This window comes from Humulus lupulus, chromosome 7 (assembly GCF_963169125.1).
Source record: "Humulus lupulus chromosome 7, drHumLupu1.1, whole genome shotgun sequence".
Taxonomy (NCBI): domain Eukaryota; kingdom Viridiplantae; phylum Streptophyta; class Magnoliopsida; order Rosales; family Cannabaceae; genus Humulus; species Humulus lupulus.
In genome coordinates this window covers 156,606,279-156,631,171 of record NC_084799.1, presented here as the reverse complement: position 1 = coordinate 156,631,171, position 24,893 = coordinate 156,606,279, and the positions used below count along the sequence as shown (strand labels likewise).

General features: G+C 38.6%; 2 protein-coding genes across 2 annotated transcripts; one reads left to right on the top strand and one right to left on the bottom strand.

The window, feature by feature from the left end:
• The first annotated feature begins 13,877 nt into the window (after nt 1–13,877).
• LOC133788736 (pseudouridine-5'-phosphate glycosidase) lies at nt 13,878–18,248 on the top strand. Its single transcript, XM_062226324.1, has 13 exons — nt 13,878–14,035; nt 14,124–14,217; nt 14,486–14,596; nt 15,264–15,346; nt 15,576–15,635; nt 15,775–15,835; nt 16,363–16,469; nt 16,587–16,664; nt 17,089–17,134; nt 17,231–17,351; nt 17,475–17,560; nt 17,688–17,771; nt 17,986–18,248. The coding sequence occupies exons 1-12, from the start codon at nt 13,955–13,957 to the stop codon at nt 17,759–17,761; spliced, it is 1,002 nt and encodes a 333-aa protein (XP_062082308.1). The 5' UTR covers nt 13,878–13,954; the 3' UTR covers nt 17,762–17,771; nt 17,986–18,248.
• A 794-nt stretch (nt 18,249–19,042) lies between these two features.
• Nucleotides 19,043–19,763, bottom strand: LOC133792315 (uncharacterized). Its single transcript, XM_062230220.1, has 2 exons — nt 19,384–19,763; nt 19,043–19,280 (listed from the first exon to the last, which is right to left on the bottom strand). Exons 1-2 carry the CDS (start codon nt 19,761–19,763, stop codon nt 19,043–19,045), a joined length of 618 nt encoding a protein of 205 aa, XP_062086204.1.
• Between the last annotated feature and the right edge of the window lie 5,130 nt (nt 19,764–24,893).

The window sequence follows — 24,893 nt, the reverse complement described above, 5'->3', positions numbered from 1 at the left end:
AGAATTTAGAGAATATATTGGAGTCTATTTTGATATTGAGGAACATAATTGGTGATTCGTTAGGTATCGGGAAGTAAGCGGTAAACATTAGAGACATTCGAGGAATTAGCGAGCATTGGGTGTAATGACCAAAATGCCCCTAGGTGGATTTAAAGGCTTAGGAATTATGGGAGAGCAAATTGGTCATTTGGCTTATAAGGGATAAGTATTATTAAGCTTTATGCCTTAGTGGAATGTGTAGAAGGCAATAGAGGTCTGAAGAAAAGAAAGAGAAAAGCAGGGTAACTCTCATGAACGGTTTGGGACTTCCTCATCAATTTCTTCTGGAAATTTGGGGCTAAAATCCAAAAAAGCTTTAGGCTAAGATTGTGTACTTAGGGTCTTGATCAGATTGGGGAAACTAGCTGAGGTTGCTCATCAATTGATGTAAGATTTTGAGGTTAACATTCAGTTCTTGGTGTTGGTGTTGAATTGGTTTTCTAAGTAGAATTCTGGGGAAATTGAGGCTGAAGCTTTGAGGGGGGAAAGCTAAGGAATAGTGGAGGATAGCCAAAGGTTGAACTTCTCTATTTAAGGTAAGAATCTCTGATCTTGGTCACTTGAGTTATGTGGTTTCAGTTGTTGTTCTTATTGAGTTTCTGAGCTTTAGGTTCAGCTGTAATGCCCTGGATAGTCAAGACCGTTACACTGTGTGATTATAAAGGTGCAAGACTTGCTAATCAAGTCATTTAATCAAAACGTGTTACCAAAACTATAGTTGAACTAGGGTTGAAAGATTTTGGTCTCAAAAGCTGCATTTCTTATAAATAAACATTTTCTACTTACATGGGATCCCAAAAGTAATGAGTTAAAGATTGTCTACAAAAGATTCAAAATCCAGATACAACAATAATTAGTCACTCTAAGGAAAAACAGACAGGTAGGAAATACTCGTCCAGATCCACTCCTCGGCCATGGCAGCCGAACAGCTAACTATGTACATTCGGCCCTGCAATCCTCCATCTTAGGATTGGTCTAACTTGCCTTTGCCTTTACCTGCACCACATAGCACCCGTGAGTCAAGGCCCAGCAAGAAAACACAATAACAGAGCATACTCAATCAACAGACAGTCAAATATCTCATATCGCATAAGCATGTACTCAACAGTTTAGGCATTCGTGATAATCAAGTATTCACCATACCAATTATATCACTTCATAACCACAATCAATCCACATATGATAACTAGGGTCAATTCCCTTAGGCCGCACCCTGTATTTATCCCACTGACTCTGGCCCGCTTAAACCGAGCTCAGTGAATGTTAAGCTGTCCTCGGCTACCAGTGGCCGAGTCGCGCCCTGTGTGCAAGTATAATTTATGGCACCCTTAGGCCGATTATCACATGTACCATAGCATAATACCATCTATGATATTATACAGTTATCGGGAGCACTTAGTCCCATCACAAACACATAACCGGGTACAGTTTTCTTACCTTTAGCTTTGCTGGCTTTGATCGATTGATCCTTAAGCATGATCCCTCTCGAGCCCTAGCGCACACCTAGTCACAACCATAAATCAAAATCATCACCAAACCTCAAGTCCAAAACCTAGCCTCGGGATCAATCCCGAGCCCTCGGGAAGCTCTAGTTCCACCAAACGGGGTGGTGGAATCGAACCCCGAACCCCCGGGAAAAATACCTTGAAAATAACCCAAAAACCCTTTTCTGGGAACAGGGTAGCGCTACAGCGCTCTTTGGAGGGTGCTACAACGCTACAAGTAGAACCTAAAAACGCCCCAAAATACTTGGCCTAGCGCTACAGCGCCCAAAGGCTAGCACTGTAACGCTAGTCACAGAACATCAACTCATGCATTTTTCCTCTTTCGATTTTCCCCAAACCAAACCTTACCAAAACTCTTCCACACTTCAACAAAACACAAAAACAAGCCTACCAACATCCTCCACTCATCCCAAGCATCCCAAATACACATAACCCAATCACATGCATCCCTAAACATAGAATTCACCATGATTGGACCCAAAACTCAGAAACTCAGTAAAACCACAGAAATCACAAAGCTTAAGCTTGAGTTCCTTACCTCTGATGGATGAGCTTGGCCTAGGTTGTGTCCCACTCTTGCTTAGCCTTCTCCTCCTCAAATCTTCAGCCTCAGCTCCCTAGAATTCCCACAGAATTTTGCTTAGGAAAACCAGCTTAACATCAATACTAGGAACTGAATACTACCCTGAACCTTACCTCAAATGAATGGATTGCCCTTGCTAAATCCTTGCTAATTCTTCAGGCCAGACCAAGGACCTTCACCTCAAGCTTCTACTCTGACTCTCCCTGAGTTTCTGTCCCAAAAGACCTTAAGAACTGTTGGAGAAAAGCCTAAACCGAGAGAGAGAAAGATAGACTTCTAATTCCCTTTCTTTCCTTCCTTCAGAATCCCAGCCCCTTATACATATTCCACTAAGTATAAAACCTTAATAATACCTATCCTTTATTAGCCAAATGACCACAATTCCCTCCCATAATTTCCTAAGCCTTTTAATCCACCTAGGGGAATTTTGGTCATTTCACCCAATTCCCACTAATTCCTCGAGTGTCTCTAATATTTATCGCTTACTTTTCGACACCTAACTAATCACCAATTACATTCCTCAATATCAAAACTGACCCCAATATACTCTCCAAATTCCCAGAAATACCCCCAGGCTCACCCCAGTCGGGTATAAATCTCCGCCGTGACTTTTTCGCTAAACCGCTCACTGGGATCGCCTCGAATCACTGATTACAAATATATCCACATAATAATGTGGTCTTGACAATTTATCACATATATATATACAGTTATGCCCTCAGCGGGCCAAAATTACGATTATGCCCTCTAACCTAATCAGGGCCTACATGCATACTAATACACATAATCATGCATCACATATATCCAGGTAGTCATATAACATGCATTTAATCGTTAAATCACATATAATCCAATTATGCCCTCCCGGCACACTAATCAAGGCCCTTAAGCCTTATTTGTAAATTTGGGTCATTACATCAGCTATGGTAATTTCCTTGATTTGGGGTGCATGTGATTGAATTTTGTGTGGTTGGAACTTATGGGATGAGTTGAGGATGTTGGGAGGCTTGTTTTGAAGTTTGGTTGAGTTTTGAGAAGGTTTGGCTCGGGAAAATTCGAAGGAGAAAAAGTTGTGCTGGGTTGTGCTGTGACTAACGCTACAGCGCTAGGTCCTAAAGCTCCTAAGCCTTTTGGCTCTATTTGTAGCGCTCCCCTTAGGGCGTTGTAGCGCTACCCTATTCCCAGACATGGGTTTTTAGGTTATTTCTTAGGGTTTTTGCCCGGGGGCTTGGGGTTTGATTCCACCACCCCGATTGGTGGAATTAGGGCTTCCCGAGGGCTCGGGATTGGTCCCGAGGCTAGGTTTTGGATTTGAGGTTTGGTGATGATCTGATCTATGGCTGTGACTAGGTGTACGCTAGGGCTCAGGCGGGATCGTGCTTGAGGATCAAATTGAACAAAGCTAGCGAATCTAAATGTAAGAAAATTGCACCCGGTTATGTGTTTGTGATGGGACTAAGAGCTCCCTATATCTGTATGATTTCATAGATTGTATTATGCCATGGGACATGTGATAAATGTCCTAAGGGTGCCGTAAATAATACTTGCGCACAGGGCGTGGCTCGGCCACTGGTAGCTGAGGACAGCCTAATATTCACTGAGCTCAGTTTTAGCAGGCCGGAGTCAGTGGGATAAATAGAGGGTGCGGCCCAAGGGCGTTAACCCTAGTTATCATATGTGAATTGATTATTGATATGAAGTGATATACTTGATATGCTGAATACTTGAATAACATGAATGCTTAGATCGTTGAGTACATGTTTATACTGTATGAGTTATCTGATTGTCTGCTTAATGATTATGCTCTGTTATTGTGTTTTCTTGCTGGGCCTTGGCTCACGGGTGCTATGTGGTGCAGGTAAAGGCAAAGGCAAGTTGGACCAGTCCTGAGATGGAGAGTTTCAGGGCTGAATGTACATAACTAGCTGATCGGTCGCCATGGCCGAGGAATGGAACAGGACGAGAAAAGCCTATTTGTCTATTTTTCCTTAGAGTGGCTAGCAACTGTATTTAAATCTTGAATCTTTTGTAAACGGTCTTTAACTTTACTACTTTTGGGATCCCGTAGAAAAAGAATGTTTGTTTATAAGAAATGAAGCTTTTAAGACCGAAATCTTTTAACCCTAGTTCTATTATAGTTTCAGAGACACGTTTCAAGTTAAATGACTTGATTAGCAAGTCTTGCACCTTTATAAACACACAGTGTAACGATCTTGGCTATCCAAGGTGTTACATTGTGGATGATGGGAAGTGGAGCTCGAGTCCTCAAAGCTAATGTCTGACCCTTGCTGATTAATTTTCATGCCACCATGGTGGCATCGTTCATGATTTGGCGTTAGTCTTTTTCCTGGGGAGGAAGGCTAGACAAAGTCACGTACTGACCCCAAGGGTCTCAGATCATCTCGTCCTCGTGAATATAGTTGCACAAGGAACAAACTTAAGATCATGTGTTGAGTTCACAAAGATAGAAAACTTAAGAGGACGATTGAAGTACCAATGTTCACAATTCTTGAACCCATTCGACATAAAGAATAAATCTTTATTGTCATTTGGGTGGTTGGGAAGCTCGATGACGGAGATGGAGTTAGGGAATCTGGTGAGGTAATAAAATCTGTCACCTCACCCTTTCTGGTCAAGACTAGCTTTGAGGCAAAAGAAGTATAAGATGCCTGCTGGAGTGGGGACCTCCCACTCGTGCCTCAGAAACAGATACTTTAATCCCGCCAAAAGCCTGTAGGAATTTGGGGGGAGCTGGAAGGGAGCCAATTTAACGTAGTTAAGAAAATCTACAAAATATTGGTCCAATGGGAGGAAGGCTCCGGCCTTCAGGTGTTCATCACTCCAAGCACCATAGTCATCTTGGAAGGGGGCACAGCTCCGTTCTCCTTCAAATGCAGGTCGGGCAATGTGATCATCAGCTCCCATCTCGATATTGTGACTCAGCAGGATCTTGTTCACCTTCCCCTGAGTTGTTATCCTTGAGACTATATGCTCAGCCTCAAAAAATGTGTTGGGGTCAACGACAACCTCTCTCTGCACCACAGGACCAAAGTGTGGAATGGGAGAATCAGAGTCGACCTGCTTGCCTTTGCCTTTGTTTTGGGTAGATGAGCTCGAGACATTTTTCTTCAGAGGCGCCATGGTTTAGATCGCCTTACAACAAATCAGCCTAATTAGTAGGCGGCCCAAGATGGTCTATATCTAGGGTCATGGAGGTATAGGAAATGAAAAGGCCTAATTGGACTACTAACAAAATTTGAAAGCTCATACAAGCTAAATTTTGCCCTAGCTTCAACGCGTGGTCCCACGTGATATCCTAGATCACGCGCCTTGATTTCTTAAAATCCCCAGATACTTTGGGATCCGTGTTTCAGAGCCATCAGACCCACTCCTTTCCTTTGGAAGGCGGTTTAATGCAAAACCGCCTAAGGAATCGTAACCCCTAAGCTACCTAGAATTAAACCTAAAACCCTTTGGTTTCTACACCCCAAATAGGTATTCTCCAAATCGATTTGCCATTACGATTCTCCTAGATTAACCCAGAAAATTGCTCAGATTTATGAGTGTCCTATTTCTAAATTAGTTTGGGTTCATTCATGAAGCCTAAACCAAAACCCATTTCCTATTGGCACTTAGAAATAACCTAACGATACCGAAGAGTGAACATTTTCGAAGCAAAGAAAAAAAAATCTCATTGGAAAATGATGAATAAAAAAATTTCTCAAACCAGGGGATGAAATACTTACAGAAAATTCATTCGATTAAGGGGAAATGTAGGTATGGCCATTGGAAGCTCCTTGAAAGCTTTTGAAGTTCTACGAGACAATGAACATTTCTGGGGATTCTGGAGAAGAAGAAGGGAAGCTTGAGTGTTTGAAAAGGGAAATTTTTTTTAATACAAAGGTGGTGAGGACTCAGGACTGATCACCATATTTATACGTAAACCATGGAAATCAATCTGAGTCATCCAATTGGATTAGTTCGAGATCCAAGGGTCAAGGTTAAATAGACCACCCGGCGGCAAAAAGTTGACAGGACAATTGTTTCAGTCCTCGAAACCCGAACAGACGCCAATTGCAGGAAGCCACGTATCCAATACTCGAGTAGTGGGCAGGCACGCTTTTATATGGCAGACGTCTAAAAGCCCCTACCGTGTATGTCAGAAAGTGACGACATCAAAAACGAGCAGGAGCTTAGGAGGAAAATGTTGTACCCTAAACTTAGCATGAGTTCACTTGCCCAGCACGGGTACAACTGGCAATTAAATACATGGAAAAATAACCAAGTAAAATATCTAGTTATTAACCATGTGAACAGCTCGAGACTCATAATGATCATACCCAATATTAGGTGTCTTGGATTTACTACGAGCTCGGAGTCAGATAGTTGTCAAACACTAGCTCAGATGAGATATTCATCTTGCGAGGACCTAGATATAATGTATACTAAAGGATCCCACGAGACTCGGGAAATCTTTATTCACTCATTAATGACCAGTTGTCTCATATATATATAATTTATTACCCGAGATAGCAGGGGCATATTTATTCTGTTATCAAATCATTTCCCAATGTAAATGAGAATAATTTGTATTAATTATATACCACATATAATTACGCAGTCTATTTACACGGTGACCCAAACCTGTCCATGAAATTCCCCTATAAATACTAGGAATGTTGGATAGGGAATGAGACCAAATTTTTTTTTTCTGTATTACCGAAACTCTGCCAAAATAGAGAGAGAAACAGTAATAATATTGACTTGTGGACTAGGTGGATTTTAGCCACTGAACCACGTAAAAGTTTTGGGCTTTTGAGTGGGTACTTGTTATTTCATTGCGGTTTATTATCTAGCACTACTCTACCCATTTTATTTCTTAATATACTGTTGGCGAAAAACCGCGTCAACACTCTCCAACTCATGGCTTGTCTAGCTTCCCATTTCCCTTACCTGCACCACATAGCACCCATGAGCCAAGGCTCAACAAGAAAACTTAAATCAATAGATTCAAATAAGCAACATCATATAAATAACATGCTTAGTAGTAATAACCCTACTCAATCAAACACATAGTCCAATTTAAACAGCTAATGAGTTAGACAAGTGTAGACTACACTTCTAATTATTTAGGTGGCATTCGGGCCAGACAAGTGCATATTTGTAATGCCCAAAATTCTCCGATGTGGTTTAATGGCGGGATTAGTAGATCAGGAGGGCCATACTTGTTTAATTATGCCATTAAATGATATTATGCATGTATATGTGAATTATATTATAATATGATGTTTAATGCATGCATGTGAGTCCACGTTTTTAATTACAGGGGTGTGATGGTAATTTGGCCCGTTGAGGGTATAATTGTATGCATGTCAATGATATTGTTGAGACCACATTATAATGTGGGTTTGTTCGAGCTATTCGACATGAGACGATCTTGGAATATTGATTAGCGGTTTAGTCACAACAGGTTTAAGTTCGAGGCTCGGGTTGAGTCTCGGGGTGATTTTAATGATTACAGCATTACCGGGAATTAAAGGGTAACGGGATATGAATTATTGGTGTTTGAGATTATTGAGAATAGCGGGAATTGGAGAGCGTTAATTATGATTAACGAGATAGGTGGAGCCTTTAGAAACTTTAAATTGACTTAGGGGTATAATGGTCATTTCACCCCTAGGATAGATATAACCATTGTTGGCTAAAAGAAGAGTGCAAAATAAAGCAAGTTTCTAAGTTTCTCCCATACCTTCTTTTCTTCATCCTTCTTTGTGATTTTTGAACCATTCTTGAGGATTCAAGCTTGGGAAGCAAGCCTTGGGAGCTTGGGAGAGTGTTCCACCCTTGAAGAGCATCATAAGCTGAGCTTTGGGTAAGTTTCTAACCATAGAATTCTTCGGTTTGCCTTGTTTTGGTTCTGTTTTGCGATTGAGCTTTCTAGTTTGAGATCTTGGTTTTGTTGGGAGTTTTGGCTAGGGTTCCTATGGTTGGGATGTTTGAGGTGTGTTAGGATGGTTTTTGGGTTCATTTGGCATCAAGAATGGGATTTGGAAGCTTTGGAATCAGGTGGGAATCGAAGGGGATGAAGAAGGGCGGTTCAGGGGATTTCTGGTCTGCATGTAGCGCTATAGCGCCCACCCTTGGGCGCTACAGCGCTACTCAGGAGGCAAATGGGCGTGTTGGGGGTTCTGAGAATAGTGCTGGGGCGCTAGGGGTCAGCGCTGTAGCGCTACCCTGTTCCTTCAAAGTCCCGTTTTGTGTGTTTTTAAGGGTTTTTGACTTAGGGTTTCAATCCTTAAGGCCCGGGATCGAATCTACTCACCGTGTGGGCATGTTTCGAGGTCCCGAGAGTGGTTCTTAGGTTAAGACCCTATCCATGTTGATTCTCATTAATGGAGGTTATAATTGGTTGTGATTAGGTAACCGCTAAGGAACTAAAAGATCGATCGTTCTCAAGGGTCGTCCTTATAATATCTCTCGCTCGAACTTGAGGTAAGAAAACTGCACCCTGTGTATATATGACATGCATGATTGTTATTGAGGCATGTTGGTTGATGAATGTGGACATGGATTGCATATTAAATGCCAATGAATGTTGATTACTTGTATATGGCACTGACTAGTCAGGGACACTGACCTAAGAGTCAGAAACGGCATAAGCGTCCTGAACGCAGGGCCGAATGAAGATTAGATCTAATCGATATCAGTGTTGAATGGCTGTAAGGCATTAACACTGGACCGACCCTAAAGTCGATGAACTTATAAGTGCTTGGCTAGTCTAAGACTAGTTACTGAGAGCCAGGGCCTAAGGCTCAGGTGACTGCTTGTCACATGGCTAGGGAACGATGTTCCAGGTTTATGACTCTATGGTCATGAGGAAGGTTATGTTGGTGACCAGTCACCATGCACCTATCCTGGTTAAGCTAATGAAAGGTTCACTTACCTGTTAAGCCCCGGTGACCCTATCGTCACAAGGCTAAAGGGAACTGTCCCCATCTTAGTGACTTTTGTGACTGTCACCTATCTGTTTGGACTATTAGTCCTGAATGACTATTATGATCATTGTTGATATTATATCGTGCTTTATTGTGTTTTCTTGCTGGGCCTTGGCTCATGGGTGCTATGTGGTGCAGGTAAAGGGAAAGAAAAGTTCACCCAGCCTTGAGTGGAGAGCTTAGGTGGTGATGTGTACATATGCAGCCGCTTGACCACCACGGCCAAGGAGTTCTCAGAGGAACTAGGGGGTTTACCCTATTTTTGCCGCTTAGGCCGGCGGGGTTGTAAATTTGAAAATAGTAGTGGCCATTTTGTATAATGAAAATCTTGTAAATGTTTTGAATAGCTCATGAGAAGTTTATATACTTAATAAAATATATCATTTCCTCTTTATTGTTTTTCACCTTAACCTGTTAATAACACTTAGAACACGTTTTTAACCAAAGGACTCGGGTAGCGGGTCAAATTTTTGGTTCACCGATCACCATAACTATTCTAGGGTAACCAAGGCGTTACAATATTGTACTCCCAGGTTGTCCTAGCCAAAACGGCATGCATTCCGCACGCTTATCATCAACCCTGGCTCTCTTAGGTCGAGCTTTCAGTTCAAGTATAATCAAACTTACAGTTTACCTAACACACAATAAGATATAACATATACAAGCATGCCTAACAAAGTAATCACAAGCATAATTATAGTCATATTCATTAATAGGGGACCAAGCCTAATTACTACCAGTGTGTAGTTTTCTTACCTTGAGTCCCGAGCAAATAGTGTACGGCGATCCCGAGCGCTATCCTTACTCCCGAGCCCTAACAGTATAACCTAGTCACAATGCAATAACGGATGATCATCAAGAACTAAACTATTTTAAAGCGTTGAGATTAATTCCTAGCCTCTGGGACCTCAAATTCTACTAAACCAGGTAGTAGAATCCTCCCCGAGCCTTTAGGTTTGAGTTCCCGTGCTCAAAAACGATATTTGGTCAAAATTCCCAATTTGAGCCGCGACGCCCCTCACAAGTGTCGCGACTCTCTACAAGTCAGAGAGACAATTCCCTTGCTTCCCTAGACACGTGTTGCGGTGCAACCCACCCAGCGCTGCGACGCTAAGGTGATTCAGAGAACCACCCCTAGCCCTTGAGTTCATGTGGGCCGAGACGCTCCAAGAATAGCGCCACGACGCAACCCCGTGAACCCAATTTTTTAAGGGTTTTCTCCGAGCCAAATCTCTCCTAAACTCTTCCCAACAATAGCCAAACCTATAATTGAGTTCTAAACTCATAACAGTACAACACAGGTGGCACATAAACCCCAAAACGCAAACCAAAACATCACTAAAGCCCATAAATAAAATCTTGAGTTCAAAACATAAGAACACCAAAATCCCAACTTGAAGTTCAGAGAAACAAAGGACCGAGAATGTTACCTCATCTGGGATTCGACCTTAGGTTTCACCTAACCCAATTGTGGCTTCTCCAAGCTTCCAAAGTCTAAGTCTTTTCCTCAAAAAATCAAAGAACTTTAAGGCACACCAAGGGAGGGAGAAGGGTAACAAGAGAGAGAGAGAGAGAGAGAAGCTTCTACTTTTGGGTTTCCTTCCATTGAAGTAATCTAGTGACTAAGGTAATCCAAGGCTAGGGAAAATACCAAAATTCCCCTAGCCTTTACCTTGGTTCTCTAACACCCCGAGGGCAAAATCATCTTTTACTACCCTTTTCCTGCTAAACATCAAATAACACTATAAATTCTCAATTAACCCCGACATACCAAAATAATCACCGAATAAATTCCCAATTTATGATAAACTCCACTAATGTACCAAGTTACTAAAATACCCCTAGGCTCACCCCGAGTCGGATATTTGACCCCATTGTGACTTTACCAATAACTCACTCACTAGGATCGCCTCGTGCAGAATATTGCGAATATATCCACATAATCATGTGGTCTCAATCACATAACACATATAATTACAGTTATACCCTCAACAGGTCAAAATTACAAAAAATGCCCTTACTCACGAAAACGACTCCACATGCATATTTAATACACATAGACATGCATAAGTATTCATATCACAATATAACTCATATATGCCACATAATCACACATATATTTTCAATTAAATTCACATAATTCACATATGAATCCAATTATGCCCTCCCGACATACTAAACAAGCACTAAGCCTTATTAGCGAATTTGGGACATTACAATTATCTCCTCCTTATAGAAATTTAATCCCCAAAATTTACGTGAACAACACGAGATGCTGATCCCGCATATCTGACTCTAGCTCCTAGGTCGTTTCCTCGACCTTGCTATTTCTCCATAGAACTGTCACTAGAGGAATTGTCTTGTTCCTCAGAACCTTGTCTTTTCTATCTAGAATCTGAAATGGTCTCTCCTCATAAGACAAGTCTGTTACTTTGTATTTACTTTGTAAAACGTCACTTAGTTCGTATTTATTAGAAAAATGCCATTTGAGATAAAATGGTTCAGTGGGGCCTTGTCAAACACATGCAATTTGGGTCAAATAGTTTAAAATAAAAATGTAGTGTCTTTATGCAGTCTTTGAAAAAAATATAATGAGACCCACTGTCGTAATTAAAACAAACCATAACACATAAACTCATAAACTTTCTTGGCGCTTATCTAGATCGTTAATCGCTCATGGGACACTCCGCGTCATACATGCCTAGACATCAAAACTTCCCACATCACTGTGTGTGCCAAGGAGAAACCCTATTGCCTACCTGAAAGGGGAAAAGTAAGGGGGTGAGTTAAAAGCCCAATAAGGAAGTACAACAAAAATACAATAATTCAAGAAAATACAAGGAAAACTACATACATATCGTAAACTCATGGCATATCGAATCGTAACCATATCATATTCAATTCATAATCATAAGACTTCATAACCATAAGCATAATCATACATCATGTGACCATGGCATCCGTATTGTCAATAATTAAAACATAAAAAAAAAATTATGGGTGGTTCAATAGTGGTGGAAGGTGAGAGCATCAAAGGCAGTGGTGATGTGAATGGAGATACTGATCTCGAAGTCGTCGCTTAGGGATGAACATTTTCCCCAAGGGTTTGGGGACCCACCCCATATGGATTCCCCATCTAAATGGGGAACGGGACGAGGAGAGGGACAATTTTTTGTCCCTAAATGTTAAACAGGACGAGGGTAGGGATGGAGCTCTCCGCCCTAATAGAGCACCATTTAATATTTTTTTAATTTTTAATATTCTTATTTTATATCTTTATTTATGTGTTTTTGTAGTATATTCATAGATTTGTGTAGAATTTAAGTTTTATTTAGGACAATATTTAGTATTTTGAATTATAAATAATGTGTAATATTTTAATTTACGTTTTTATATTTAAAATCTCATCATAAAATTTTATTTTTAAATAAATGGGTCCGATAGGATTCTCCACTCTGTCCCTGATGAATAATATGTGAGGATGGCAACAGGGACGAGGTCAAAGATTGAAATTGTTAATGGAGACAGGGAAACACTCCATACCAACTCCCTTCTAATTCTCTACTCCATGTGCATTCAGTACAGTGACTTGTCGTCATAGGAGAGAGAAAAAAGAGCCATGAGTAGGAAAAATTTGTCTTTAGACATATTTTTTCAACAATTAGTAAAGTTGGCGTATTTTTAAAAAATAAATAGGATTTTTTTCGTCCTTAATAATTAATACTTTCAAATCGTATCCCCTGAACTAAGTTGTGAGACTTCCGATAGTTTGTGTCCTACTTGACTAGCAAATGTTTGATGTAACACATTGGGCACTGGCGTAACACTGCCATGCGTATAATTAGAAATAAAAAATTAATTTAAAATTTAAAAAATTAATTTTCTTATAAAAAATTAGAATAAATAGGATTTTTGCCTCCAAACTACCAATACCAAATCATGCCCCCTAAATTTTTTATTTAAAAAATTTCTCTGAAATTATTACTACTTCCAAATCATTTTAAAATATTAAAAACAAAAAATATTAAAATTTTACGAATAAACAAAAAACGAAAACTAAGAAAGACTCCATGTCAAATCACTAATTCGTTACCCCAAAAAAATATATTTTGCTATCACAATCTCAAATCAGCAAGAAGTGCAGTACCATGAGTACAGCATGAACAACCAAAAACATTTTTTTTATTCAATGAACGCAATACCATGAATTGAAATAGCCAGTTCGAATCTTCCATGAACAAATCAGTAGAACCAAAAAGCTAAAATCACAAAATCTTACTTAACCCACAATACCATAATCCCAGAACATCAAAACATTGAACAACTAATTAGAACATAGAATATACCATGAACCCATAATACAACAAATCCATTAACTTAGAATAAGATTTGCCCATTCGTCTTTTAAAATGTTTTTTTTTTTGTTATAGTTTAGGTGAAATTTTTGAAAACCAAAAATTTTTGGGGCGTGATATGGGAGTAGTAATAGTTTGGGGGAAAAAAATCTATTTAATTTTTAATAATTTAAATTAATTTCTTAATCATACATGTTTAAATGGCACATCGATCCTCAATGTGCTACGTTACACCTTTGTTAGGCATATAGAACAAAATATAATGTAATTCCCACAGCTTAGTAATATGAAATAGTTAACAATTTCAAATATTCGGGGTAAAATTTGAAAGTGTCAATAGTTTTGTGGAAAAGTTCTTATTTATTTTTTTAAAATAAGGGGAATCTCAAATTTCCCTATTCTTACGGGTATTTGGTGGAGTTTCGAAAATATATATAAACTACAATCGTTTACTATACAGCTCAAAAACTTGCTTTAATGGCGTCTTCTTCAGCTCTCTCAAGGTTGTCCAATCTCCGCAGACACTTTGACCCCTCCAAAAGCTCAGATAGCAACAAGGTTTCATTTTCGTAAGCCAAAATTGATTTTGTATAATACTACTCTAGTTATATCATTCGCTTTCTCTCTCTCTTTTGTTTTTATAAAGGGTGTAGGATTAATGAAGGTTTCTCCGGAGGTTTCTGAAGCCTTGTCAAATGGGGGTCCTGTTGTCGCTCTTGAATCCACCATTATTTCCCATGGTGAGCCCTCTTTTCTATTACATTTATATATATGTATTTATATCATGCAGGGTAGTTTACCTATCCGTTCAAATTTCCTTAACCTCTTTTTTTTTTCCTAATATGGGATTTGTTTGTTTTTTTTGTCTGATTTGAACAATATTTAGTTTTTGTATTGTGTTCTTTATGACTTTGTGAAATATGTGCATAAAGTTATGGTCATTATAAGCTGTTCGTGTATATGACGCACAAGATTTCAAACTCAATGTTGATTTTATATTGTGCATAGGGATGCCATATCCAAAAAATCTGGAAACTGCGAAGGAGGTTGAGGCAATTGTGAGGGACAAAGGAGCTGTTCCGGCCACCATTGCAATTTTAGATGGCATACCATGCGTAGGTGTTTATATTCAACTTTTTTAACTCTCTTCTTCACGAGACAAATTTTTATTGCAACTGGAGGTTTTGTTTATTGCAATTTTATTACTTGGTGTTTGAAATTGTTAGGCTAGTAGTTTGAAGTAAGTAAAAAGGGGGTTTATTGAATGATTTTGGAGGTCATGTCACTAATTTTTTGGGAGTCCTGGGAGTTATTGCATGTTTAAAATGCAATCCAGTTTGCTTTAATAATGTTTTGAAATTGTTATAATTTTCTTTAATAATGATTTTGACAAAGTCCTCATATAATAATAGGGAACCTATCATGATGGCCAAGTATTATTATTAGATCTTATTATGTCGGCATGAATAAAAGAAAAAGAAAGCATTTGGTTTTTGTTTTTTTTATTAAAGTTTCGAACCTGTATAAACTTTTTTGATGCTTTGATGAAGAAAATTTGGAAAAGAACATTTTAGTTGTTGAATCAAAGTGATACCCCCCGCCGGTTGATTTGTCTATAATCTTAATTATCCTTTGATTTTGCCAGATATAGTTGGTATGTTTGGATAGTGGCCTACAGGTGGTCAGGAATCTTGTTTCATTTTCCAACGTAATTATCTAGCTGCTACTGAAAGGATAGTTGATGATTCGTGATTACTATTTTGATGTTTCGAAACTATTTTTATAGGTTTGAGTGTGATAGAGCTAGAGAGGCTTGCCAAGCTTGGAACGCATGCTCAAAAGACTGCTCGCAGAGACATTGCACACGTTGTAAGTGACTACTTGAAAATACCAAGCATTGGTTGTTCAGGTTACTCTTGGTTAGTTTATGTAACAACTAGTTAATGAACATGCTGATGTAATTGAGTTGTCAGAATTTCGTTGTGTTTCGCAATGTGAACTATAAGTTTCTTTGAAGAAATATTACTCCATACCCATAATTTGCTTGTAGTTAATCATGTCCAGCATAATTTTATGTGGTGAGTTGGCTCTTTATTAGGTGGCCTCCAGAGGAAATGGCGCAACTACAGTATCGGCAACCATGCTTATTGCTTCTATGGTGATTACTTTCTTCTTAGCCTTTTAAATTTTTTAAAAGAAAACATTATGATATTGTTTTGATTACACAAGCAACTATATTCATATTTCCAATTTGTGTCATTGCACGCTTTTCTATTACTCAACGTGCACTGTTTCAGGTTGGCATTTCAGTTTTTGTAACAGGAGGGATTGGAGGAGTCCACAGAAATGGTGAAAGTAGTAAGTTTATCTATTCTCATAAATCATTTCAGCTTGTAATAAGTATATATTATTCATGCTTTAACCTGTACTGTAGTCTTATGATAACGATATCCGTAAAATATAACTTGACAGTTACATTTGCTTACTTAGGAAGATAGGCTTCCCTAAGAATAAACAAGGTCGCATTGTAAGTTTTTAAGTTCACAGTCGACAAATGGGCCTTGCAGGATGTTTATCCTGAAAAGTTCCTTTCATTCTTGTACATTTTCTGGGGAATTTAGCATCAAAAGGAGGGCAGTTCATAGTTATAATTGTTTTTTGTGTAGATGAAGAGATCACTTTTAATTTCATTATTTATACTCTAGGAAGTATGGATTGATTACTCCCGTAGAGGTATTAGATGATTAAAGACCTTGTTACTGTTTCATTCAAAATTCCATCTCATCTATTTAGTTTTTAATTGTACCAATTTTAGTTTATGCTTTATTATAACCTTATTAATCATAATGGTTGTTTATTAATTGTTGATGTATTTTTCTTTGTAGCAATGGATATATCTTCCGATCTAACTGAGCTTGGGAGGACACCAGTAGCAGTTATTTCTGCTGGTGTGAAATCAATATTAGATATACCCCGGACACTTGAATATTTGGTACTCACTGTGCTCTCTATGTTAATAATACCACTATATAGTATATATTGTGAAAAGTCGAGCATAATTGCATTAGATTACCAACTACTAATTGCTTTTTCATATACATTACTGTAGGAAACCCAAGGAGTTTGTGTTGCTGCTTACAAGACCAACGAGTTTCCAGCATTTTTTACCCAAACGAGTGGCTGCAAGGTATTATTAACATTCTATAAATTGTTGTTTTCTAAGGTCACGTTTGGTTAGGGGGATTGGATTGGATTAAAAAAAATATAAAATAATGAATGAGTTGATCATTTACCAACACTAAATTATAAGAAAATAGGTTTGATGCAAATTAGCAATTCTTTTTGCTTATCATGGAAATGCATGAAGATGAGGATTGGATAGATAAAATTATCCCCAATCTTTCAATTGGATTAAGTTATCCAAACTAGGGAGATTGTTTATGTTGTTGGATTAATTTTTTCAACATCTTCTCTAGTTTGATAATAAAATTACATTGTAATAATTATCCAGTCCAATACCACACTCCAAATGTGACCTTAGTGTATTGAGATGGCTGTACTCAAGTGACAGGTGCTTTACTATTTTTTGGGACCCTGATATGAATAAATAGGTGCCTTGCCGTGTAGACACCACAGAAGAATGTGCTCGGCTTATTGGTAATTGGAAAGCCAAATTATGCTTGTATTGTCATTTGTTTTGCATTTGTAAAGTGTTTGGTTACACTATTTTTTTGTTTATTATTCATGTAACAGATGCAAATATGAAACTTGGTCTTGGAACTGGGATTCTAATCGCAGTTCCAATTCCACAAGAACACGAAGCTTCTGGAAGCTTAATTGAGTCTGCAATTCAAAGAGCTCTTAAGGAAGCTAGGTAAAACAAATATCTGTAGTGCTTCAATTGTTTAAACAACGCTTATTGTTCCATTTTATTGTGGGTGTATTTCATTAAACATCTTCTAATAATATTATTACTGGATTTGGAACTATGCCTTAGGGACAAGAACATAACGGGAAATGCCGAAACTCCTTTCTTGCTTGCACGAGTGAATGAACTAACTGGAGGAGCTTCTCTTTCATCAAGTATCCTTTTCCCATTAGGGTGCCTGTTTTCCGTACTATAAAATCTAGCTGGCCTTGTCATATACGGTATCATCGTATGTTATTTATGAGTTGGATTTGGTTAAACAATTTCTTAAGTAACTGCTAGACATTGCGTTGGTGAAGAATAATGCACTTGTTGGAGCTGAAATTGCTGTAGCACTTTCTCACCTTAGGGAATAGTGCAACAAAGGTAATTCTTGTAGTTTTGATTCATGATTGATATCATTAATGAAAGGAGAAGAAAAAGCATTTGAAATCTGAATAATAGTGATAAAAAAAAACACGTAACCTCGTAAAGGCAATTTACTAAATGGTAACAACACCTTGGACATGACATGATTTGTATTCCAAATAGTGGTATTCTAAAAAAGGCTTTGTTACCTCATTTGGTTTTCTTTCGACAGGTGGTTCGGAGTCGATGTGATAGATCATAAAATGCATAGCTGAATCATTAAAGATTATCATCAGGAGAACGGAGTTTCCTTTACCTTGGATGATATCAAAGGTTACACTTTTAAGTTTCCAATAAAAAGATTGTTGGTGTAGTGTTCAAATTATAAGCTAGTTATGTATTTCTAATAAAAAGATTGTTCGGGTAGTTTTCAAATTATAAGCTAGTTATGTAGTATTTGAACTCTGCGCTCAAGAAAAACTTTTTTTAGTTCTATTTGTAGTTCGTTAATGTTTATTTTTTCTTAAATATATATACATCTTATTTGCCGCAAAAAAATTCCAACGTGTTTTTAGGTCTCCAATCTCCATATTTTTGCATTTATATCTCTAACCTGATTAATTAGGGTTTATACCTTTCTTTGTTTTATCTTATTATATTTTTTTGGACTCTGTATTTTTTAAAAGGTTCAATTATACCTACTTTTAAGCTCGATTTTGGTCAAAGTTTATTAAATTAAAATCACAAATAATTTACCAAACTAGCAGTTAAGAACAAAAACACAACCATTGTGCCTAGCAATTGTGTTGTCATATTCAATTTTTCTATCATCAAAATTGGGCTTAGGGTTTTAGAAATTTGTCAAAACACAGGTCCAAACAGGTAATAATACAAAACACATGATCTAAAAAAGTATAAACTCAATCAATTATTAGCATTTGTTAGTCATTATTCTTTATAGTTTACATTCTTCATTATGTTTACTTTTCTATTTAATTTGGACACTTGACTCACATAATTTTATAACAAACAGTAATATATGAAAAACAAAATGTTAGTGTTGGGTTTCTTCACAAATTCATATATATTAAAGTGTAACGCATGTTTGTTTAGTTTTATTTAGAAAATATATTAATTTATTTTTATTATGTTTTTAAAATTATCATATAAATTTTAAACAAACTGTCATATATTATAAAATATTGACAAACATTTTTTCAAAAAAAAAAATTTAACCAAAAACATTGTCTAAAGTTTTTTTTAAAAAAATTATATGATAATTTTTTAAATCACGAAGTGTTTTGTTGCCATAGCTCGTTGTAAACTCTTCCAAAAGTTTGAGGTGAAGATTGAACTATGTCGGATATTATGGACTTTGGCACTTTATGAAGTCGCTCAATCTCACACACATACAACTCTGCATACTGATCTGCATTATAAGTTGTCTTAACTGAAAGAAAATGTGCTGACTTAGTAAGCCGATCAATTATTACCCAAGGCGAATCACGATGCTCGCTCCTTGGTAACCTTACCACAAAGTTCATAGCTATGTCATCCAATTTCTATTATGGGATGCTTATGGGTTGCAATAATCCTGCTGGTCTTTAGTGCTACGTCTTAACTTGCTGACAAGTTAGGCATCTTGCGACAAATTCTGCTGTCTTTTTTCATCCCAGGCCACCAGTACATCGTTTTCAAATCATTATACATCTTCGTTGACCTTAGACAAAAGGGAATATGTGTTGTGTGTGCTTCCTTCACAATACTTTCCTTAAGCTCCTTGTCATACGGCACACGTATTTTGTCCTTGTAACACATAAATTCCCCATTGAACATTGCAAAGTTGTTGTCATCATCTCCTTGTATTAACGCCCCTTGCTTTACTAGTGCCTCGTCCTCTTTTTGCCTCTCTTTTATCTGTTCTAACAAAGTTAATTTTAGGATGAGATTTGACATGCTTCTTGTAACCAGTTCAATTGCATCCCTTACAATTTCTTGTTGAAGTGGCATCTACATCGCACTAAGTGCAAAGAGATTTGCATAATCGCGTCTACTTAGTACACTACCACTATGTTTTCCATTTCCTGGGTGGTACAAGATCTCGCAGACATAGTCTTTCACCAACTCTAACTATCTTTGTTGCCTCATGTTCAGTTCTCTTTGAGTGAATAAGTACTTCAAACTCTCGTGGTCTGTGTATATTTCACACTTTTCTCCGTAAAGGTGGTGCCTCCATATCTTCAAAGTAAAAACTACTGCTGCCAACTCCAAATCGGGAGTAGGGTACCTTTGTTCATACTCCTTTAACTGTCTTGATGCATAGGCCACAACTTTATCGTTTTGCATCAATACACATCTCAGTCCATTTTTAGAGGCATCGCAGTGAACCATAAACATTCCTTCCTCAGTGGGTGCACACAACACTGGAGTGGGTATCAACATGTCCTTCATGGTTTGGAAACTTTCCTCACACTTTTCACACCAGTTGAATTTCTTATGCTTCCGTGTCAAGTTTGCTAAAGGCGTTGCAATATTTGAGAACCCTTAAACAATCTTTGTAATCTTGTAGTATCTCGCCAACCCTAAGAAACTTCTTACCTCTGCTGCATTCTTAGGTTGGGGCCAATCTCGTATTGCCTCGATCTTGGCTGGATCTACTACTACTCCATCCTTTGACACTATGTGGCCCCAAAAGGCTACCTTCTCCAATCAGAATTCACATATTGTGAACTTTGCGTACAATTGGTGTTCATGGATTTTCCTAAGTGTTAGTCTCAAATGTTCCTCATGTTCCGCTTCAAATTTCAAGTAGATCAGAATGTCATCAATGAATACTACAACGAATTTTCCAAGTAGTCCTTAAATACTCAGTTCATCAAATCCATAAAGGTTGTTGGGGTATTTTTTAATCCAAAAGACATCACCAGGAACTCGTAATGTCCATAGCGAGTCCTGAATACAGTCTTGGGAATGTCCTCTTCCCTCACTTTCAATTGGTGGTACCTGGCGTAGATCGATCTTTGAGAACACTGCTGCTCCTTGTAATTGATCGAATATGTAGTCGATTTGTGGCAGTGGGTACTTGTTCTTGATGGTGACCTTGTTTAGTTATCGGTAATTAATGACCATTTGCATGCTTCCATCTTCTTATTCACAAACAATACTGACACACCTCATGGGGAGTAACTTGGTCTTATAAATCCTTTGTCTAACAACTCTTGTAATTGTAACTTCAACTCCTTTAACTTTGTAGGTGTCATTCGGTAGGGTGCCTTGGATATGGGTGTCGTTTTCGGTGCTAACTTGATTACGAATTCAATCTCCTTGACCAGGGGTAAGCCCGGTAGATCTTCTGGAAACACCTCCGAAAACTCACAGTCCAAATTGAATCTCCTTGGTGGTGTCGACAACATTAGCCAAAAATGACTGACATCCTTGTCTTATCATCCTTTGTGCCTTCAATGCCGTGATGACTAGTGTTGGTAGTTCTGATGTTTCTCCCAGGAAAACAAACTACTCTCCACCTTCTGGCTTAAACACCACTACTTTCCTTCAGCAGTCGATGGTTGCTCCATACCTCGATAGCCAATCCATTTCAAGGATTATGCCATAATCCATCATGTCCAGTTCAACCAAATCTCCTGGGTATTCCTTACCCTCTATCACTATTGGGACTGATCGTAACCACTTAGATGACAACATCACCTCTCCTGAAGGTAATGCCGTGACAAAATTCTAGGGCTGTTTACGAATTGGTTTGGTCCAGTTTTACTTTTTTTTTTTCAAACCAAACCAATATAACAATTTTTTTTTTATTCAAAACAAAACCAAACCATTGTAACGCTGAAACCAAACCAAACCACTAAAACACGGTTTGATTTGGTTTGTAACCACGGTTTAAATCATTTATGTATCGATTTAATTTTATCATATTTTATTTACTTAAATTTAAATTTAAGTTTAAACTAAAACCTATAGTATCTCAAACAAGTGTCTTTTCATCACAGAAACTATAATAGTGCAGACATGATATTAAAAAAGAATTAAAAAAAAGAATAATAACAAGCTACATATATATACTATCTCACAAGCCCAAACTCACAAATTCATTCCACAAACAAAGGTGTTGACCACGTTTTTGGCCAACGACGTGAGAACGTCAAAAACGATAAAGCCTTCAAGAGAAATAAAACGACACAGACGGTTTTTGAACAGAAAGTAAATAACACAGCAATTTTTATAGTGGTTCAGCCCCAATATGTTGGTAATAGCCTAATCCACTTAGAGTTGTGATTATAGATCGGTACTCAAGATCAGATGGACTGAGCCAACTGAGTTTCTTCAGTACAGATTACAAGAATACAAGAATTTTTCTAGATACAAACACTTTCTCTCTCTAGAAAACTCAGACCCAAAATTTCCCATAAGTCTAAAAAGAAGAAGCAGCCCCTTTATGATCCCATAAGCCATATATTTATAGGCTTAGGATCATACATCTGATATCCCCTAGAATCGAGATATTTTATTATATTTATTACATTTAAATTACAAAAAACATTCAAAATGTAACAAAACCCCAAATTTGTGGGAAGAATGAGAGATTCCCGCGCGTGCCAAGACTGGTTCTTGTTGAAGCCGTTTCTGGGAATCTTGACTTAGTCCTCCTCTATCTGGTCGACCCATATCTCCTACTGACCACTCATGCAAGTGCTGGTCGGACACATGCATGCTGGACATATGCAAGTGCTGGTAGGACATACACTTGCTGGTAGGACATGCACTTGCTGATCAGACATGTGCATGGTGGTAGGACATGTGCATGCTAGTAGGACATGCACTCCTCTTGCCTAACATGGCACTCCTCTAGCATGTCATATCTCTCCTCTAACATGGCACTCTGCTCTAGCATGCCATGTCTCTCGTCTAACATGGCACTCTCCTCTAGCATGCCATGTCTCTCGTCTAACACGGCACTCTCCTCTAGCATGCCATATCTCTCCTCTAACATGGCACTCTCCTCTCTTCGGACCAGAGTCCGACCACATCCTGGACTACTCCTCGGACAAAGATCCGACCACACCATTGGGCTCTCCTCGGACCAAGATCCGACCACCATCCTTGGGCTCTCCTCGGACCAAGGTCCGACCATGCCCTTGGATTACTCCTCGGACCAAAGTCCAACCATACCTTTGGAGTGCTCCTCGTACCAAAGTCCGACCGGGCACACCCTAGCCCAAGTACTCTCCTCGGGTGCACTTGGCTTGGACATGCCACCTCTCAAGTAGTCCAAACTCTTCACTAATGCACTGGGCTGCTGCTAAGCCAGATCACCCAACTACTCCATGCCACTTGCCATTTCTATTGCCACATCATCATTTTCAAATTTTGGGGATAACAAAAGGTATAGTTAATAGGCACATGCATATAATCCAAAGAAAAGACTCCTTTCACTAGTCTCAGGCCAACGTTTCTACCAAAGTAAACATAGCAAAAATTATTAAAAACATAACAAATATCATATTACAACAAGGCTATCATCAAAGCATACGCAGAGCATATTACAGATACACTAGAAAATTAAAGTGACTGAATTCCAAAATTTGTCTCAAGAAATATACATAACAAGCAAAGGTTAATGAACAGGAAAAGACCATCAATCATTATATACGAAGTACTCTACAAGCATCAAATCCTCAATCAAGTTTGATTATTAAGTTCTAATGGATAGAGCAACTAGGGTATCATAATTTATATAAGTTTTCTACTTAGCTTTTGTTCTATATACCTGGAGGTAAAAGGCTTCACCTTGTCTCACACCGCAAATCTGATCGGACCGGCCAGATTGTGGTTCAACAAGTACAAAAAACATTCAATCACCTTGTGGAAGATATTGTCTTCCAAATTTAAGAGCATTTTCGAGCTTTGAAGGAAGCTCTCGTTGAGGCTGATTCACTGGCTAACATAAAACAACAACCTGGTGAGTCCCTGAAGGCATATCTGAACTGGTTCACCAATGCAGCAGCATGACTTAGGGATGTTGATGATAGCTCCAAAATCATGGCAATGAGAACAGGGATCACAGTAAGAGGTGATTTATGGAAAGAACTCCAGCGAAAAGGAGTAAAGAGTGTAGATGAATTCCTGGCTCGGGCTTAGGAATGAATAAATCTGGAGGAGGCGCGATTTTCTGTCGCAAGAACTAGCCAGACCCCTATTTATCCCATTGGAGCAGTGGCAGATGTTGCAGCTACGGCTTCACCTGCTACCCATAATAACTAAGCGAGGAACAATAAGTGGAAGGGGACTGGTGAGGGCGACCGTTATGGAACCAAAAAGAACAAGCGCGGAGAAAATTTCAAGCCCATCTACACCACCTACACCGACCTGACCAATACGCTCGAGCATATTTTCCTGGCGAACTCTAATCGCCTTCCATGAAAGAAGCCAGAGCATTTGAGGCACCAGAAGGCGAAGAGAGACCCCGCTAAGTTCTATCGATATCACAACGACATCAGCCATAATACTGATGATTGTCGTTAGCTAAAGGACGAGATCGAAACTCTCATCTGGGCTGGAGCCTTAGCCCAGTATGCCCGAAACTGAGTGGTTCCCAATCAACCAACTAGGCAAAGACTGCTAGTAACCATGAATGTGACCTGGAAGAATGTTTCAGCGTGCTAAGGAAATATGACGTGAAGCTAAACCCCCAGAAGTGCACCTTTAGGGTTTCGTTGGGAAAATTTATGGGCTTCATAGTCAACACAAGGGGGATAGAGGCGAACCCAGAGAAGATTAGGTCCTAATTAGAAATGCCCTCGCCCAGGTCGCGTAAAGAAGTACAGAGCTTAACTAGGAAAATAGTGGCCCTAAACTACTTCATTTCAAAATCAACTGACAAGTGTCTCCCATTTTACAACTTGCTCAACGGAAACAAAAAGTTCGAGTGGATCGAAGAATGCGTTCTGGCATTTCACGATCTGAAAACTCACCTGGCCCCATAAATGTCAAAACCGGCAGCTGGAGAATGTTCTGGCACACTAGTCCAGATATCCTTTATTAGAAAAACTCACGTTCTGCTTGCTCTTGGTCTCGAGAAAACTCAGGTTGTTTTTCCAGTCCCACACCATCCACGTCTTAACT

Bases quoted from the DNA above. Each gene is read 5' to 3' on its own strand.
- LOC133788736 (XM_062226324.1), top strand. From the start codon at position 13,955: ATGGCGTCTTCTTCAGCTCTCTCAAGGTTGTCCAATCTCCGCAGACAC. The intron at 15,636-15,774 runs GTGATTACTTTC...GCACTGTTTCAG, and splicing joins CCATGCTTATTGCTTCTATG to GTTGGCATTTCAGTTTTTGT. The intron at 17,135-17,230 runs GTAATTGGAAAG...TTCATGTAACAG, and splicing joins AGAATGTGCTCGGCTTATTG to ATGCAAATATGAAACTTGGT.
- LOC133792315 (XM_062230220.1), bottom strand. From the start codon at position 19,763: ATGCCACTTCAACAAGAAATTGTAAGGGATGCAATTGAACTGGTTACA. The intron at 19,281-19,383 runs GTCAGCAAGTTA...CTTTGTGGTAAG, and splicing joins TGTCGCAAGATGCCTAACTT to GTTACCAAGGAGCGAGCATC.